Source organism: Ranitomeya variabilis, chromosome 3 (assembly GCF_051348905.1).
Source record: "Ranitomeya variabilis isolate aRanVar5 chromosome 3, aRanVar5.hap1, whole genome shotgun sequence".
NCBI classification, from domain to species: Eukaryota; Metazoa; Chordata; class Amphibia; order Anura; family Dendrobatidae; genus Ranitomeya; species Ranitomeya variabilis.
The window spans coordinates 86,330,104-86,350,092 of NC_135234.1; the positions used below are offsets into that span (position 1 = coordinate 86,330,104).

The 19,989-nt window shown below is 46.2% G+C and overlaps 1 protein-coding gene across 1 annotated transcript in view; it reads left to right on the forward strand.

Annotated features, from left to right (window-relative positions):
* The first annotated feature begins 862 nt into the window (after positions 1-862).
* The window catches only part of PHF12 (PHD finger protein 12), a 58,355-nt gene continuing 39,228 nt past the window's right edge, over positions 863-19,989 (forward strand). Inside the window, exons 1-2 of the mRNA XM_077294318.1 lie at positions 863-1,434; positions 3,441-3,622. Of these exons, the coding sequence (XP_077150433.1) occupies positions 1,381-1,434; positions 3,441-3,622 (236 nt within the window). The 5' untranslated portion in view covers positions 863-1,380. The remainder of the gene's footprint in view (positions 1,435-3,440; positions 3,623-19,989) is intronic.

Here is a 19,989-nt window from a genome sequence, read left to right on the forward strand (position 1 = left end):
TGTAAGCACTGGGCATGCTCAGACAGCGAGCTGTAAGCAGTCTCCAATAAATTGCAGTCACTCGTTGTTACGCTCCAACACAGTGTGAACACAGCTATAAAATGTCTATGGCAGGAAGTGCCACAGTACTCCTCACGTGATGCTTGTAGCCAATCAGCAAGTTCCAATACTCATCACGTGATGCTTTGCAGCCAATCAGCAATCTGCTCTCAGCTGCTTCCTCCACAGTGTCAGGCTGGATGCTAATTCTCCGCCATTGCTATCTATTACATTGTCCTGCACACAATAGCAGCCCTCGAGCTTGTGGTGTATTGTGTAAGGTTACCGGCTGCTAAGTCACAGCTCTCTCCCATTGCGGCCATATTTGATGCACTCTATTTGGGAGGAGACGCAACAAAGAGCTGATTGTCCCGGACACAGGACGTCATCGTTCCGTACATGCCAGCACCAACATGGCCGCCCTCTCGTTACATACTTGTGCGCATGCGCACAAAAGCCAAAACATAAACAAAAAGGCTCCATGTCTGCGGGAAGGTGAAGCAGTGCGCACGGCGTGTGACGTCCGCACACTCCCCTTCACAGTGTATACAGCAGCTGTACACGCCACTTCGCTATCTCTGCGCATGCGCAAAATTATTGACGCCGCCCCCCTGCTGTGTCCCGGTCGTGTAGGTGCACCTTGTAACGCAGGACGCATGCGCTACTCAGTGATGTCACAGGGTATCCCGCCCCTCTCGCGGCTGTTCCAAGCGCCTTGCTCTTTTTCTCTGGGCGCATGCGCGAGGTTGGTGACGTAGACGTTGTCTGCCGTCTTCACAACCTGTCTAGCACACTACGCATGCGTGAACACCGTGACGTCCGTTGCTCCTATCCTCACTCAGTAGCGATTCTACGCTCCCCCCTTCTTTTCTCTGTTCCACGCATGCGCATAGGATTGTCTCCCGCGCAGTCACTTTGCGCCAAGTGCGCGGCCGCTGCTGGGGGAGGGGAGACGCACGTAAGCGACCGCGGAAGGAGTGGAGCGCAACAGCTAGCCCGTCACGGAACAGTGTGCCGCCGACAAGCCCCGCCGCCTGCCCTTCTCCCCTGTGAAAAGACGGGGCCAACATGGCCGGAGCCCTGATGCTTCCTGCAGACCGCAGCCAGCGCAGGAGGAGGGACCGGCGAGCAGTCGGCTAGGCCCTGGGTAGGCCTCGTCACATCCCCGGAGCAGGGAGCGCCCCCTCCTAGGACTGTTCCTCCCGAGCTGCCGCCTGCAGTGTGTCCGGCCGCCGCCTCCAGGAGCTCCGTTACTTCAGGATCTGATCCCGGGGGAGGCCTCTGTGTCCTCTCCTCCCGGGGCGCCCGTTCTGCAGGCGCCAGGCTGTGCAGTCTCCGGCCATGGAGGCCAAAACCATTGTGTACGACCTGGACACGTCCGGGGGCCTGATGGAGGTAAGCGGCGCCATCGCCAGCCCCGGTACATGGTGGAGGGAGGGGCGGGCGCCCGGTGCAGACATGGCAGCAGCTCGGCCTCCGCCATGATCGGGCGGACATGCGCAGTGCTGGGCCAGCTCCATTACTGCTTTCCTGTGTGTGTGGCGGTGGTGCAGGCTAGTGCTCGCTGTTGTCAGCCTGCAGTGAGCTGTGCGGGCACCGCTGCCTTCTCCAGGCTTTACCTCCCTGAAGGTGACTTATCCCAGCTGTGTGAGTGGGCAGACACACAACAACCAATCAGATTGCTGCTCTTATTCTCTCTGGAGCTTCTGATAAATGAAAGCTTCAATCTGATTGGTGAGATTAGGCACTCTGCCCCTTTTCTTGTTGCAGTAGTTTGTATGGGTCTGTCCCTTGTGAGCAGCCCAGGCCTTAGAAGGCCTTTCCCACCTCGCAGACAACCCCTTCTTAAGTCCTATGTGCCTCATTTGTAAAATATAAACACCTAGTCCTCCTGTACTGTGGCGTGCAGGACACTGGCTGCATGGCATAACAATCAGCAGTCATAATGGGCTGCAGTGTTCACTCCTCCCCGGACATCCCAGGCTTGTCCAAGGGAAGTGAGGGCACAGCAGCTCATCAGGGACTGCTGATTGGCTGCAGGGCTCCTGTGGCATAACAATGCCTTGTAAGCCTCAATAGACCATCTATGGGATGTTACCATAGGGTAATTTAATTTTTATTTTCTAAGTGGTAATATAGCATTTAAGAAAAGGTTTGGCTAGTAGGGGACAGCCCCTTTAAGATGCCATATCCATCACCTGAGTGTCAGCAGAACATGCCAGGTCTTACTTGGAGGAGGTGTAGCTGAAAGATCAGGCTGCTCGGTTTCAATATGTCCAATCTCTTTGTTCTGAAGCATGGTGATCAGCCGCTGCCAGAGTTGTCTGCAAGTGGCTTATTTTCCTTTTCTCCCCATTGAGAATACATTAAAGGCCAAGCCTGCGTGTGTATGTAGGGAGGTGTCAGGAATGGCTGGCGTTCATCTGACAGCTGCCTAGGGGATCTGGCCATACACATTAGATAAGTCAACAAGCCTGCCTATTTCTGTGGGAGCAACTAAAGTGTATGGCGGTCTCCTGACATTGTCTGGGGGTGCGAGGATCAGGCGGTTGGGATTCAGTCGTCCGATCCTTTTCTTCCCCCTGGAGATGAGCTGCTGTACAATGATCCTGGCTGTGGCTCTCATGGAGCCGAGTCCAGCGCTCCTCTGTATGGGGGGGCTCGATAGTTTAGCTGACAACCAGCTAATGTGTACGGCCCGCCTATGGCGCTGTTCACATCTGCATCAAGTCTTCTGTTTCCTATGGATGTTTCTAAATGATTGAAATAAAGGACTAATAATCTAACCACGTCTGTCAGGTCACACTACTCTGCACAGAAAGCCATGGGCTCTGAGGTTACAGATACGGGACTGGGACTAGGCTTTAATACCAGACACCAGCCATGGAGGTGAATGAGCAGTTAGGGAATTTTCCCGTTTTCCAGACTGGATCCTTTCCATACATCTGAATTGTGTTTCAGCAGAGAGAATATGGGTTTCTACAAACTATTCAGATGAAATAGTTGTGGTGACTTCTAACAAATCTGCCACGTGTGGATGTATCCTAAGACAATGCAGCATCTGATACAACCGGCCGACATGGCTAAGGCTGTGTTCACACCTGCATTTGGGAATTACATTTTTAAGAAAGGACCAACGAAATTGTTGCCCTAAACGGAGCAGTAGGATTAATGCTATAAATGGCAGTGGAGGGGTCCCACTGATTATTATGTGTCTGGTTTAGAATATAAAATCTGCACGATCTAAGAACAGTCACATAATGGACCTCCTAGTGAATGGACACGTCCAGCTCATCAGATGCCTCATACCACAATGATCCTCCTTATACACAATGTACGATAGGTCAGTAAATATGTGCTGTGTTATTAATGCTTTCCACCTTCTCCTGTGCCTACACCAGCAAATCCAAGCTCTGCTGGCACCACCCAAGAGTGAAGAAGGGGAGAAGAAAAGCAGGAGACCAGAAAAAGAGCCCAGAAGAAGTGGCAGGGCTACGAACCACGACAGCTGCGATAGCTGCAAGGAAGGAGGGGACCTGCTGTGCTGCGACCACTGTCCGGCCGCCTTCCACCTGCAGTGCTGGTAAGAGGCAATGGGCTACCCCTGTCCTTCCATCATGTGTCTGGTTTTGGAGAGGGTGCCTGTTTGCATGTAACATTGCTTCCTTTTCGTGTCAGTGTGGATTGTCATTATTTGGCCTTCCTGCTATGATACAGGGTTACTTAGGTTATTTTGTTGGGTTGCTTTAATGTTATCATTGTATTTACGGTCTGTGCTGTAGATGATGGATATTGGGAGTTATATATCGCCTGTGATTTTCACATTTTGCTCCTGCAGTTCTATGTATGAAATGTATTTCCTTGACTGCTTCTGTAGAAACAATACCCAGTGCTCTTCCTGCAGTCACCCACAGGTGGCGCTGTTGCTGATCTTCGGTCCCAGTACTGTAAGGCTGTCCTGGGTCTGTCGGCCCATTGTAGTGAATTGCTGATGAGCCCGGTGTCGTGGCATTGGTATGGTTTTGTGCCAGGGCACCGGTGGCAGCTGCTTCTCTTGTTACGTTGCTGCCTGGAGGATGATGTTTTGAGCCTTTAGCATAAGTGGAAGTTTCCCAGGCCAGAGTTTACAATGTTATTAGCTGGTGACACATCACTGTTCTCGTTGCCCTGGGAGAACATATAATTAGGCCTGTATAAATCTCCTGGTAAAACGAGTGGAGTAGTGCCGGGAAGGATGCCAGCTTTGTCGTTCAAGGACGACCTCTATTGTATATGGACGGCCACTCGTTCATAGGGAAATGCTGCCCGGACCCCTTTTTTTTGCTCTGTTATAAGACCGCCATGTTAAAGCCTTGTCTCAGACAGGAAGGAACTTGCACAGGTTTACATGACGCTGTACACAGTGTCGTATGGGAAGCGTCTGTGTTTTGCCTTCCTGTATGGTAGATGGATGAGTGTGTTGTGCAATTGTGTAAAATCCCTGAAAACGGAGCAGAGTGAAATGTTCTGTAACGTCATAAGGCCCTGTTCACTTTAGAGCGGTATGTACTCTGTGACATGCCTATCTTCACGTCCTGTTTATGCAGCATTATATCAGTATGTTATTGGACTGTGGGAGGAAATTCACAAAGCACATTAGTCTCTACTATGGTTTACTTGGCTCCATGCAAGCCCATGGCAGCACTTCTTTTTCAGGTTATGTACAAATCATGTATGCTGGGAAAAGCCTGTCCATAGGGCTTTGGTAGCTCGGCAGAAGTAATCGTGGCCTTTTAGCCTCCTTTAGACCAGTATGAGTTGGCATATTGGACAGAAAGCTATGGCATGGTGCAGTAGACAACCCTACAGTAAGAGAGTGCTATCTATAGTAAGGCAGTATGCTGCACGAGACTTTCTTACAATGGCCCCCTGTGTCACTGTATGCCTAAGCTGTGTATTTGTCAGTGTTTGCCAGCTGTATGATGGGGTAAATGTTGGCATTCTGCCGATATCTGTCATTTGCTACAGTCGTCACTTGACGTCATCACCGCAGTACAGTAAACTAATGCAGGCGCGAGATTTAACAGGTAAGTAATGCTTCTCTTTTCCTACAGTGACCCGGGCCCATTTTTTGTGGATCCAATACAACCTTTTTAATATAGTTACATATTTAATACTGTTGAAAAAAAAAGATACCTGCTCATACGCTGCTTACCATGTTTTGTTTTTTCTTTGCACGTAGGTTTGCGTGTGTGAATACATATAGTCTGCAAAGTACAGTGTATTTATAAGATGCACCAGACCATAAGATGCGCCCCAAATTTTGAGGAGGAAAATTGGGAAACAAATGAGGGTCCGTGTTATTGTCAGACTTTAGCTTACCAGTGCATCGGGGTCACACTCCTGCCGCCACCAGCTGGAGTGGGGTGATGCTGCGGATCCTGGGTTGGGAACAGGGGCTGTCCGGCTTCATGAGAATGTCAGCGGTGCGGGCAGCCACTCACTCTACACATTAGGCTACTTTCACACTTACGTTGTTTAGAATCCGTCACAATTTGTCGTTTTTGGAAAAAAAAACCGCATCCTGCAAATTTGCCCGCAGGATACGTTTTTTTTCCCATAGACTTGTATTACTGACGGATCGCGACGTATGGCCACACGTTTCGTCCGTCGTGCACTGGTTGCGTTGGATTTTGGCGGCCCGTCGTCTGGAAGAAGCGTTCAAGGGAACGTCTTTCTGTGTGTTGTATCCTGTTTTTCCGTCTGCGCATGCCCGGCAGGAAATCTCTCTGTCTCTTTCCTGCCCGGGACTGCAGATGGAAATGTGAAAGGACACACTTCCATCGGTACGTCGCACCGACGCTTTGTGACGGGCAACTACCGACGGAAATATGAAAGTAGCCTAACTCTCCTGGTGGGCTTCAGGAAAACGGTCACTTCTGGGCTTCATTGTTCCCTGAGAACCAATGGATCAGACATGTAGAAATGCTGCTGCCTAATCCTCTCGTCCAACGTCCTCTTTTTGAGGAAACCTGGGAGGCCGCTGTATTCATTATTCCGTTGACCAGACCCACCAGAATTCATCAGCCTATTTTTCAGTTGCTAACCCCTGAGCATGAATGTACAGTTTTCAGGAAAGAAAGTGTGCGTGTTGCGATTTATTTATTTATTTTATTTCCTATTACATGCTTTTATATGTTGGATGAATACAATTTTTTACTTGCACATGCAGGACCTCTAAAGAAACCATCTTGGAAAATTATCCTTTGATACAGCAAAGTTAAAGGCCGTGTCTGTACAGTCTCTACAGACCTCATGCTGCTCCCAGCTAAGGGCTTACTACATCTGTCTCCAGCCTGTGGTCGCTACAATGCTTCAGGGGAGGCAGTATGTATCGCTGTGTTGTCCATTGCTTGGACTTGCCGGCTACCAGCAGGACAAGGCCTGTACAGGTTTCCAGCCTGTTACTGTGAGCACAGATGTGTTCATAGACTTAATGCAAACAGATCTTAACAATGAGAAGTGGTAACACCCTGTTTATTAGAAAGTCTCTGAACTTACTTTTGTGCAATGAGGAGCAGATCTGACCCCTACACTTCTACCTACTGTATATTACTAACTGATCCATTCCAGTCGCTGCATAATGATTACTGGGTGAAATATCGCCGAATAAAGAATCATCCAGACGTGTGTGATTGCAGCATATACGGTGTGCACAGGTAGCCATTATTTGATTGCTATTACCACGTTTACGCGGCCTTATCATTGAGCAACATGGAGTAGTGCCATTGATGCGCTGATTTCAGCGGCCTGTTATCTCTGAGGATATGGTGGTTGTATAGGAGTTACAGTTTAATCATTGCTCCGTCCTGCCAGCGCTGAGTCAGGAGTCTGATGTATTACCAAGAGGCGACTACATTCAGAATTAGTATAGGTCCTATTTGGGCTCTGGGGAGCTCCGTATGTGATGTCCATGTGAAGCAAAGTGTATAGCATCGTGCTTATACTTACTTGTCTCCATCAATAGAAGGTAGTCATCTGCTGTCTGAGAACCCCTGTGTGTAATTTGGCATATACTTTCCATATTAATTTGGCACATGCGTAATTTTCCATATTCAGATCTCTTGCTACGGATGATCCAACCATTTGGGCTAGGAGGATATTGTTACCTGCCTCATGAGCCCTGGGACTAGCTTGGGAAGGCCTTGTCCTCTGCAGTGCGCTGTTTGCCTTGCATGCATTTCATGTTCTTTGTGTGCCAGGTGTGCCCCATAAATGTCACTCGGCAGCTGTCAATATAGTTGGAGATTAGAACGCAGAGGATCGGCAACGACACTCTTCATATAACACTGATAACATGGCTTCTGTTGGCCACCTGCACTATTACTACTACATCAGCTTGTTTATGACATTTATACTACATTTGTTAGGCATTAGTAATATTAGCCAGGAAGACCATTCCCCTTTTCAACCAGTAATAGATGGAAAATTAGACCTTTTATATCAAATTTGTTAGTTGACTGTCTGTCACCTGACAATTGTCCAGCCATGGCAGAGACAGAATGTGGACCCTGATATGAATGCCACATCGTTGGTGTTTTTTATCATTGTAGAGAGTATGGTAAAAATCTGAGTTTTCAGTTGTAGGAATTCATAAGAACTGGAGTCGGCAACCTGCGGCACCCCAACTCCTGTGAAACCACAAATGCCAGCATGAACTTAGCTTTAATGTGGCAGACATTAAGGCTAAGTTCACAGGTTGCAGAATTGCCGCGGAAATTTCCGCGGCAATTCTGCGCCCCCTGCCGCGGGTATATCGCATGCAGAATTAGCATGCATATACCCGCAGAAAACTAGCGTTTTGCAAGCATAATTAGCTTGCAGAATGCTAGCGTTTCCCAAGCGATCTGTAGCATCGCTTGGAAAACTGACTGACAGGTTGGTCACACTTGTCAAACATAGTGTTTGACAAGTGTGACCAACTTTTTACTATAGATGCTGCCTATGCCGCATCTATAGTAAAAGGTAGAATGTTAAAAATAATAAAAAAAAAAGGTTATACTCACCTCAGCGGCTTCCGTTCCTAATGCTGTGTGTTCAGGACCTTCCATTGACGTAGCGGTCACGTGACCCGCGGTCATGTGACCGTGACGTCATCGCAGGTCCTTCACACACACCACAGAAGCCGTTGAGAAGGTCGGGCTACCAGAGGGTGAGTATATCGCTATTTTTTATTTTAATTCTTTTTTTTTTTACCACTTATATGGTGCCCAGTCCGTGGAGGAGAGTCTCCTCTCCTCCACCCTGGGTACCAACCGCACTTGATCTGCTTACTTCCCGCATGGTGGGCACAGCCCCGTGCGGGAAGTAAGCAGATCAATGCACTCCTATGTGTGCAGAATCGCCGCGATTCCGCAATTTTAATGAACATGCTGCGTTTTTTTCTGGATTGCGATTCCGCTCAGGAAAAAAATGCAGCATGTGCACAAAAAATGCGGATTGCATTCTGTTACATAGGATGCTTAATGTTAGCGTGTTTTTCGCAGTTTTATAGCGTTTTTATAGCGAAAAACCGCGAAAAAAACGCAAAAAATCTGCTACGTGTGCACACAGCCTAAAGCTAAGTTCAGACAAGTGCCAGCTGTGGACGTGGCTGGCTCCATGCACTGGCACACAGGCTAATATTGGTCAATGTGTGATTTGTTGTGCACCAGGCCTGTGGAGCCGGTAAGCCAAAACTCCGACTTCTCAATGTCACGATCCATGTTTGGATCTGTGGCAGATCTGGTTTCCCTCTGATTTAAACCTTTTTTCCTTTCTGGTCATTGGGGGTTAATGCAGTTAACAGTGGCAGTGGCAGCGGCAGTGGCCGCTGGTGTTACTGCATTACTGCTGGGTCAGCTGATGTGTGTGACCACTCTCACCATCCTTTATAAGGTCACCTGGTGCATCAGCTGACTGTTGGTTATACAGGTCCTTTCAGGAGACCAACCTCGCAGTAGCAGCTCCCTGGTGTCGGCCAAGTCTGGTGTTTGGAGCTCAGTTGCTGTACTATCTGTGTTTTGGAGTCTGCAGCAGAGTGCAGAAGCTAAGTTCTGAGTTTTTGTTACTTTGTAGTTTGTGCATTCACCTTTTGGTATCGTATTCCCCTCACTCTCATATTGTTTATTTGCTTTGTGGTGCTGTTTACACTGTTTACCTCCTGGGTTGGGGGTTTAGTTCAGGGTTTAACAGGAGACAGGTACAGGTCGGTGACTTGGGCCTCCCTACCTTCAAGGGTACCCCCAAGTTAAGGAGAGACAGGGCTTCCCCTAGCCTGAGGGGCAGTTCAGGGGCCCAGATTCCTCATCTCCTGTCTTCCTATTTCTGCCCCGTGACACCCAATTTCCCTGACTCCACTACTCGTACGGCACAGCACTGCCTCTCTGCTGAGCATGTACATAAAGTGCAGCACAGATTCATCTCAAGTAAAAACAGAGAACCTTAGATCAGGAACAGAACAGACATTTATAGGACATTTCAGAACTTTCCCAAATTATTAAAACATTAACAGCACCTCCTGCACTGTTACTGTACCCAATTTATATGGGAAAGTAATGAAATAAACTTTTAGTTGAGATGAATCTGTGCTGCACTTTGTTTCTATGCTCAGTAGTGAGGCCGTGCTGGGGAGTCGGAGGTTTTTCTTACTGACTCCACAACCCTGACATTAACTACATGTTCTATTTGTGAAAAAAAACAGACATGTGAATGAGGCCTTATACTGAAGGTCTTGTGAGTACCAATCTACAAGGGTCACTGATATAGAGATCTGTTGCCCACAAAGATTATAATGGTTTATATATGTTTTTAATAAGTAGAAAGGAGCAGTAGCTTATTACATCAAACTTAAAGAAAAGCACCGCGATACTTTGACTTGCACCGGAGAATGTATGTAGATGTGTATTAGAATATCATCAAAAAGTTACTTTATTTAAGTTCTTCAATACAGAAAGTGAAACTCATATTATATAGTCATTACAAACAGTGATCTATTTCAAGTGTTTATTTCTGTTAATGTTGATGATTATGGCTTACTAGATGGTGGTCCGATTCTAATACATCGGGTATTCTAGAATATGTATGTATATAGCAGCCACATAGTATATAGCATAGGCCACGACATATTGTAGAATACCCGATGCGTTAATACAGGCCACGCAGTATATAACAGTGGCCACGCAGTATATGACGCAGCCCACGCAGTATATGACGCAGCCCACGCAGTATATGACGCAGCCCACGTTGTATTTAGCAGTGTGGGCACCATATCCCTGTAAAAAAAAATAAAATAATGAAAATAAAAAATAGTTCCATACTGCATAGGCAGCATCAATAGTAAAAAGTTGGTCACACAGGGATAATAGCAGTGTTAACAGAATGCGTTACCCGCGGCATAACGCGGTCCGTTACCACCGGCATTAACCCTGTGTGAGCGGTGACCGGAGGGGAGTATGGAGCAGGCGCCGGACACTGACTGGACGGGAGTAGGAAGGGATTAATTCTAAGCCGGGCTGTGCCCGTCGCTGATTGGTCACGGCAGCCAGGACAGGCAGCTGGCAAGACCAATCAGCGACGCGGGATTTCCGTGACGGAAGTTACAGACAGAAGGACAGACAGAAAGACGGAAGTACCCCTTAGACAATTATATAGTAGATAGCCAATGAAAACCCAAAAGTCATTATCTCAGTAAGTTAGAATAGTTAAGCAACATCTGCAAAGGCTTCCTGAGCGTTTTAAAAAAGTCTCTTAGTCTGTTTCTGTAGGCTCCATAATCACGAGGAAGACTGCTGACTTGACAGATGTCCAGAAGGCAGTCATTGACACACTCCACAAGGAAAGTAAATTTTGCATTTCATTTGGAAATCAAGGTACCAGAGTCTGGAGGAAGAGTGGAGGCCACAAACCAAGCTGCTTGAGGTCTAGTGTTTCCACAATCAGTGATGGTTTGGAGAGCCATGTCATCTGCTGGTGTAGGTCCATTGTGTTTTATCAAGACCAAAGTCAGAGCAGCGGTCTACCAGGAAATTTTAGAGCACTTCATACTTCCCTCTGCCAACAAGCTTTTTGGAGATGGAAATTTCCTTCTCAAGCAGGACTTGGCACCTGTCCACACTGCCAAAAGTACCAATACCTGGTTTACAAACAACAGTATCACTGTGCTTGTTTGGCAGCAAACTCGCCTGAGCTTAACCTTATGGGGTATTGTTAAGAGGAAGATGAGACACCAGACCCAACAATGCAGACGAGCTGAGGGCTGCTATCAAAGCCACCTGGGCTTCCATAACACCTCAGCAGTGCCACAGGCTGATCGTCTCCATGCCACGCCGCATTGATGCAGTAATTGATGCCAAAGGAGCCCCGACCAAGTATTGAGTGCATTTACTGATCATACATTTAAGTACGCCAACATTTCAGATCTTAAAATCATTTTTCAAGCTGGTGTTATAAAGTATTCTAATTTACTGAGATAATGACTTTTGGGTTTTCATTGACTGTAAGCCATAATCATCAACATTAACAGAAATAAACACTTGAAATAGATCACTCTGTTTGTAATGGCTGTATGTAATGAATTTCACTTTTTGTATTGAAGAACTGAAATAAATTAACTTTTTGATATTCTAATTTTGTGAGAAGCACTTGTGTATACACACACTTTACAACATACCCACACTATGCAATTACAGGGGTTGTTCAGCTAAGTGAAAATATTTACATCTAAGGCCTCAGGCCATGTGCACATGTTCAGTATTTTTTGCGTTTTTTTCGCTATAAAAACGTGATAAAAACGCGAAAAAAACGCTTACATATGCCTCCCATTATTTTCAGTGTATTCAGCATTTCTTGTGCAAATGTTGCATTTTTTTCCGCGAAAAAATCGCATTGCGGAAAAAAAAAGCAACATGTTCATTAAATTTGCGGAATTGCGGGGATTCCGCACACCTAGGAATGCATTGATCTGCTTACTTTCCGCATGTGGCTATGCCCACCATGCGGGAAGTAAGCACATCATGTGCGGTTGGTACCCAGGGTGGAGGAGAGGATAAATAAAAAATAGTCATATACTGACCTTCGATGGCCCCGGAGTCTTCCCGCCTCTCAGCGGTGCATGCTGCCGCTTCCGTTCCTATAGATGGTGTGTGTGAAGGACCTGCGATGACGTCGCGGTCACATGACCGCGATGACGTTGCGGTCACGTGACCGCGACGCCATTGAAGGTCCTGCACGCACACACACCATCTATAGGAACGGAAGCCGCTGAGGAGATCCGCTGTCTGCAGAAGGTGAGTATAACCATTTTTTTTAATTTTTATTATTTTTAAACATTCTATCTTTTACTATTGATGCTGCATAGGCTGCATCTATAGTAAAAAGTTGGTCACACTTGTCAAACACTATGTTTGACAAGTGTGACCAACCTGTCAGTTTTCCAAGCGATGCTACAGATCGCTTGGAAAACTTTAGCATTCTGCAAGCTAATTACGCTTGCAAAATGCTAAAAAAAACCGCAAAAAAACCGGGGGGGAAACGAAAAAAAAATAATGCGGATTTCTTGCAGAAAATTTCCGGTTTTCTTCAGGAAATTTCTGCAAGAAATCCTGACGTGTGCACACACATACCCTAATTCACACTTCTGTCTTTTTCCTCCCGTCGAAATCCGTCGAGTTTTGAAAAAACATGTTCCTGCAAATTTTTCTGTTTTTTCCCATAGACTTGTATTAGCAAAGGTTTGTGATGGATGGCCATCCGTTTAATCCGTCATGCACTGGATCCGTCGGAAAATAGCGGTCCGTAGAGCGTACAAAACATTCAGAGGAAAATTTTTTCTGCACGTCGGAAAATCGCTCAGTGACGGGTCCTGCACTGCCCGTTGTTGGCTATAATGGAAGCCTATGGACGCAGGATCCGTCGCTGACCGTCAAGCACTGCCGTATGCCGGTTTTTCATTCTGAGCATGCCTGGAACCATTTTCCAAGTCTGGGGAAAAAAAATCACACACACACACCCCTACAATTCAGGCTGGAACTCGTTCGAAGCATCCGTCATAAGGCCATGTTCACACTTTGCGGGTTTTACCGCGGATCCGTGGCGATTTTGATGCTGCGGGTCCGCAGCAGTTTCCATTGCGTTTACATGTAAACCCTATGGAAACCGCAAACCGCTGTGCACATGCTGCGGGAAAAACCGTGCAGAAACGCAGCGGTTTACAACCTGCAGCATGTCACTTCTTTGTGCAGAATCGCTGCGATTCTGCACACATAGGAATGCATTGAACCGCTTACTTCCCGCATGGGGCTGTGCCCACGATGCGGGAAGTAAGCGGATAATGTGCAGATGGTACCCGGGGTGGAGGAGAGGAGACTCTCCTCCAGGCCCTGGGAACCATATTTGTGTGTGAAAAAAAGAATTAAAAAATAATGATATACTCACCTCTCAGCGCTGCACGCGGCCGTCCGGTGTGGGTTGCTGTGCGAGCAGGACCTGCGGTGACGTCGCGGTCACATGACCGTGACGTCACGAAGGTCCTTCTCGGCACAGCATCTTTGGAACCGGACCGCTGCGTGCAGCGCCGAGGAGATCGGGACGTCAGAGGGTGAGTATAACCAATTTTTATTATTTTTACCATTACTATTGATGCTGCATATTGCTGCATATGCAGCATCAATAGTATAGGAGTAAACCCGCAGCGGAAACCGCAAAACAAACCGCGATAAATCTGCAGGGATAACCGCAGCGGTTTTGCCCTGCAGATTTATCAAATCCGCTGCGGGAGAACCCGCAGAGGACGCCGCAAAGTGTGCACATAGCCTAACACTGGATGCATTACACACGTTTTTCTCTATTTTCACAACATCTGTCGATACGTCACTTCACTGCATTAGGACGTACCCCGAACGACGGAAGTGTGAAAGAAGCCTAAGAAAAATAGCAAATGTTATCATCCATTAGTTGCCCAACCCCCACTACTATCATTCTGCTGCTGCTTCCCTGTCCCCTGCAGTGATTGTCTGCAGTGGTCACACGTCTGTGCCAAGACATCATTGCTAGAGCAGCAAGTGTAGAGACCAGGTGGGCTTTTTTTTTACCATTCTAAGCCAAACAAATGCAACTACTTCCTGTATGTAGAACTTAGATCTGGTAATGGATACCACACAGTGTCTGACCAGAGATGGGACTACATGGCACAGAGGTGCAAAGAGAATGTGTGTCATAATCTCCCCATTATAGAGGTTATGCGCTACCTTATCATTGATGACCTATCTTTGAGATAGGTCATCAGTGTCTGATCGGACAAGGTCCGACACCTGGCACCCCCTTCCGATCAGCTGTTCTCGGTGTCAGCTGCCAGCCGGAAATGCTCAATTGCGGAGCTGCCCCGTCTTCTGTGTTATTGGTGCTAGCTCCAATCGCATCTGTTTAACAAGCTAGTTGTTGCAGTCAATCACTAATGGTGGCATTTAAAGGAACCTGTCACTCAACTCCTGCTGACCAATCTGCGTGTTGTATGGATCACACTGGCTGTGTGATTCCAGGCAAGTATTTTTATTTTTTTTCTTTGAAATGCTCCGGCTTTCCAAATTTTCTCTGAAAGTTTGAGTAAAACCATCGTGGCTGCAGTCCTACAGCCCGGCGCTTACTCATGCTGCATCGAGTGACTAGATACCTTTTTCAGTGGTTAGACTTGAGGGGCGGTGTGTTTATTCACCCATCACTTCCCGTCCCTATAAAAATCAGATCTTTCAAAATAAAAAAATATTTAACCCATACAGCAACAATTAAAAACGCAACAATTGCATTTTATGGTCACCCTCTTCAAGAGCAGGGAAAGAAAAGCGCTCATTCTCACCCCTCAAAAAACAAGACCCTATACAGTTCCATCGATGGGGAGGAAAAATTAAAAAGGCAATGCAAACCAAATTGATTTTTTTTTTTCGTTTTATACAAATTTGTGAACATTTTAATCAATTTACCAGCGCTGTGAAAAAAACAAACCCAATAAACAATGGAGAAATTGTGTTTTGTTTTTTTTGTTTTTTTTTTCATCTTGCTAAAAATAATAAATACAATGGCTTGCAAAAGTATTCACCCTCTCCCTTGGCGTTTTACCCATTTTGTTACATTACAGCCAGCGTTTAAATATTTTCCTAATCCAATTTGTGCTTGATAGATCAGCACTAAATAGTCTACGTTGGTGAAGTGGGAAAAATATAGGCATAAATTGAATGTATGGGATCAAATAATTAAACCTTGACATGTGCATATGTATTCACCCCTTTTGCTATGAAGCCCATAAAAATTTCTGGTGCAAGCAATAACCTTCATAAGTCACATGCTCAGAGATGGGTTATTAAAATATTCCAATCTCTTGACGATATCCCACTGAGCACCATCAAATCCATTATCATCAAATGGAAAGAACATGGTTGTACCACAACAAACCTGTCGAGAGAGGGCCGCCCCAACTAAACTGACAGTGTGGGCAAGGAGGGCATTAATCAGAGAGGCAGCACAGAGACAAAAGAGCTGCTGAGTTCCCAAGCGGAGACTGGAGTATCTGTTCATACAACCACAATAGAGAGTGCCTTTATGGAACAGTGGGCAGAAAGAAAAACCCTTTACTTGCACACAAAAATTGTAAGGCTCATTTTGAGTTTCCGAAAGACGTGGGAGTCTCTCCAAAAGTATAGAGGAAGGTGCTGTAGACAGATGAGACCAAAATTGAACTTTTTCGCCACCAACATATAAACTCTTTCTGGCCCCAATCCAACACTGCTCATCACCTCAAGAGCACCATCCCCACAGTGAAACATGGTGGTGGCAGCATCATGCTATGGGGATGTTTTTAGGCAGCAGGGACAGGGAACATGGTCCAAGTGATTTGAGACTTAGGACAGAGGTTCACCTTCCAACAAGACAATTCCCCAAAGCATACTGCTAAAGCAACACTTGAGTGGTTTAAGGGGAAACATGTAAATGTTTTGGAGTGCCCTAATCACAGCCCAGACCTTAATCCAATTGTGGTCAGACTTGAGGGTATGTGCACACGTCAGGATTTCTTGCAGAAATTTTCCTGACAAAAAAACGGAAATTTCTGCCAGAAATCCGCATGCGTTTTTGACGCGTTTTTTGTGCGTTTTTCCCAGATGCATAGAATTGCGGGAAAAACGCAGAAAATCCGCAAAATTAATGAACATGCTCATTTTTTTACTGCGATGCGTTTTTTTCGTGGAAAAAAACTCCTCATCCATGTACACAGAACATGCAGAATGCATTCTAAATGATACAATGCATGCGTTTTTAATGAGTTTTTATAGCGTTTTTAGCGCGAAAAAACCTGAACGTGTGCACATAGCCTGAAGGTTATTGTTCACCAGAGGATACAATCTAACTTGAAGGAGCTGGAGCAGTTTTGCCTTGAGAAATAGGCAAAAATCCCAGTGGAAAACTCATGGAGACTTATCCAAAGCGACTTGCAGCTGTAATTGCTGCAACAGGAGGCTCTACAAAGTACTGACTTTAAAGGGTGAATAGTTATACACACTGAAGTTTTCAGTTATTTTGTCCTATTTGTTGTTTGCTTCACAATAAAAATAAATGTTTATAGTTTTAGGCATGTTCTTTACTTGAACTGATGCATCTCTGAAAGGAAAAAAACACAGTGAAAATCCAGGTTACATAGCAAAACACCTAAAATGCCAAGGGGGTGAATACTTTTGCAAGCCATTGTATATGGTAAAATGAAGGATGTGTTATCAACAACAACAACTTTTCCCACAAACTAAAGCAAGCTTTCATACAGCTATGTTGATGGAAAACATTTTTTTAAAGAAAGTGATGACTCCAAGAGAAGCAAAAAAACAACTTAACCCCATCCTTGACGGAACAATTTAATTGAAAACCACGCATAAAATATAGTTACCAATAACAAATATCTAGGCACACCCTTGGTAGGAACCATCCAGCCCTGCTGTGGGCTTTATAGTAATGGTTTTACCCATGTGAGAAATCTTTCTGACTCAATGGACTGTGGATGCCGGATTAATTATTCATTATTCTGTCCACCCGAGTCTTGAAAGGGCACATGGCAAACACTGGCTCTTCTTTTTTGGGTAGGAATTTCTGAAAGGCCACATTGAGAGAGTGGAGCCCATGTTCCCCTGCGCTCGGCAGAGCTTGAAGCATTTGTATGTAAAGTGTTAATGCAGTTTCCTTGTCTACAAACCACAGGGAGTGGACTCGGCAGACAAACGCATTCCTCGGGGATACAATGCTTATATAATGAAGGTTTATAGGAGACCAGATACTTCCTGTCCTCAGGGCAACTTTATTAACCACAGGTGAGAGAGCCTGGTGACCAACAGTGGAAGAAGTGATATCGTGCTGCATTAGGGTTACAGGTTATTTCTCACTCCTTTCTATAACGCCCCATTGTGTAGGCATGATGGATTCCTGTAAAGGTACCGTTACACTAAACGACTTACCAGGGATACGACCAGCGATACGACCTGGCCGTGATTGTTGATAAGTCGTTGTGTGGTCGCTGGGGAGCTGTCACACAGACAGCTCTCTCCAGCGACCAACGATCATTGGAACGACTTCGGCATCGTTGAAACTGTCTTGAGCGATGCCGAAGTCCCCCTGCAGCACCCGGGTAACCAGGGTAAACATCGGGTTACTAAGTGCAGGGCCGCGCTTAGTAACCCGATATTTACCCTGGTTACCATTGTAAAAGTAAAAAAAAAAAACCACTACATACTCACATTCTGATGTCTGTCACGTCCCCCGGCGTCCACAGGGTTACGCGCTGCTGCTCAGAGCTTCCTGCACTGAATGTGTTAGTGAGCAGAGCACAGCGGTGACGTCCCCGCTGTGCTCTGCTTTACGGCCGGCGCTGACAGTCAGTGCAGGAAGCTCTCGGCAGCAGCGCGTAACCCTGTGGACGCCGGGGGACGTGACAGACATCAGAAGGTGAGTATGTAGTGTTTTTTTTTTTTTAACTTTTACAATGGTAACCAGGGTAAATATCGGGTTACTAAGCGCGGCCCTGCACTTAGTAACCCGATGTTTACCCTGGTTACAAGTGAACACATCGCTGGATCGGCGTCACACACGCCGATCCAGCGATGACAGCGGGTGATCAGTGACGAAATAAAGTTCTGGACTTCTAGCTCCGACCAGCGATATCACAGCGGGATCCAGATCGCTGCTGCGTGTCAAACACAACGAGATCGCTATCCAGGACGCTGCAACGTCACGGACCGTCGTCGTTCTTGCTGCAAAGTCGCTTAGTGTGAATGTACCTTTATCGGTGAGGATGACCAGCATTGTTTTCTCACCCTGAAGACTAGGCCATCAATATTAAGTCTTCGGGTACATATGATGCTATCTTGTTGGTGAAGGCTGGGGCTGTGGACCCTCACTGATTTCTAGAATAAAGACTCCGCAGAGCTCAGACTCCTTAGGGATCTCTGCTTTGGACGTCTGACAACATTGTAGACAACCTGTCATTCAGATCAATAGCTCTTTGTTGTCAGATTTCAATTCACAGAAAGCTATATTTCAAACAAAGACTTCAGACTGTGTAGGGCCCTTTGTTCTGAGATAGACTCCATCAATATGATCTTCTGATAGATTTCTCCTGTAGACTGTCAGGCCATGTTGTTTTTATATGTTTCAGTGTCTTTCAGACTGTACATGAGGATGTTTTCCTGACGTACATCTTCAATGGATGGTACTGTATCAGCATATGCTCCTGTTGTTCAGAAGCTCTAAATTGTGGGAATATTTTGTAGGATGCCTCTACTTGGAATAGTACCAGAGAAAAAAAGTATCCCAGTCTGCTATAAACCAACCGTTGGAAGAATATGGGCCAATTTATACGTTTGACGTATGTGCCTGAATCTGATTGGTTCATATAACAAGCAGGTACAGCAAAATGCAATGTAGTGCATAGTCACTAGCAGGGCTGTGGAGTTGGTAAGCCAAACCTCGGACTCCTCGATTTCCATGACACCGACTTTAACGCCACCAAAATGGTCTCCGACCCCACAGCCCTGGTTACTAGTGGGCAGGGACCTCCTCCAATCACAAGACCATCAGATTTATATGTCCCTTTACTTGTGACATTGCCACCTCCAGGACATTTTGCTGTCACCAGTAAGACCCCAGTAAAAGAGGTTATAAATGGAGCTGTGCCGTGGTGGGCTTGTCTCGGACGTGCAAGGTCCATATGCCTTATAAATGGATATTCCCTCCATAGAGGGGATTGAGCTGGGGCAAATAAAGAGCAGCTTCATGGGTAGCATGTAATGTCTTCCTGGGAGCTCTAGGAAGAATGCCTGTTTTTATGCTTGCACCATAACCATGAGAAATGTTTACAAGCTGGTAATATTTTCCATATTGCGGTTTCTAAGAAACCTGCAGAAGATTAAACCAGGAAAAAATGTTAATCTCCATACGGTTGTGAAGCTGAGCTTGTAATCGCTTTGGAATTACAGGGAGAGCACCTTTTGGGGTGTTGCCATTCATCTCCAGTCTTTGGGCATAATGGCAGCGAGCGACAGGAAACCTTTGTCAAGTCTCCGGATGTTCCTGGTGGTTTTCTGCAGAATATTGCACAGCCCATTACGCCCGCCTACGTGCCACATGGTGTGCAGGCATTGCATCCCGGGAGATACACACGTCGTGTTCACATGACGATCTGCAGATCCCACCCGTTGTGTAAACTTTGGGATCTTTCCTGATCACCATTTTTCACTGCCGAGTTGGACATAGCTTGTCTCATAACACAAATTTCCGATGGGTTTGGGGGATGTACTTACGATTGCCCTTCATTACATAAAACATGGGACTTCAGCATCTATGCAGTCAGGCTATGAGGGTGCAGGGCGTTTGTATGGGCAAGTATTGAGGGGATGGTATGTGCTT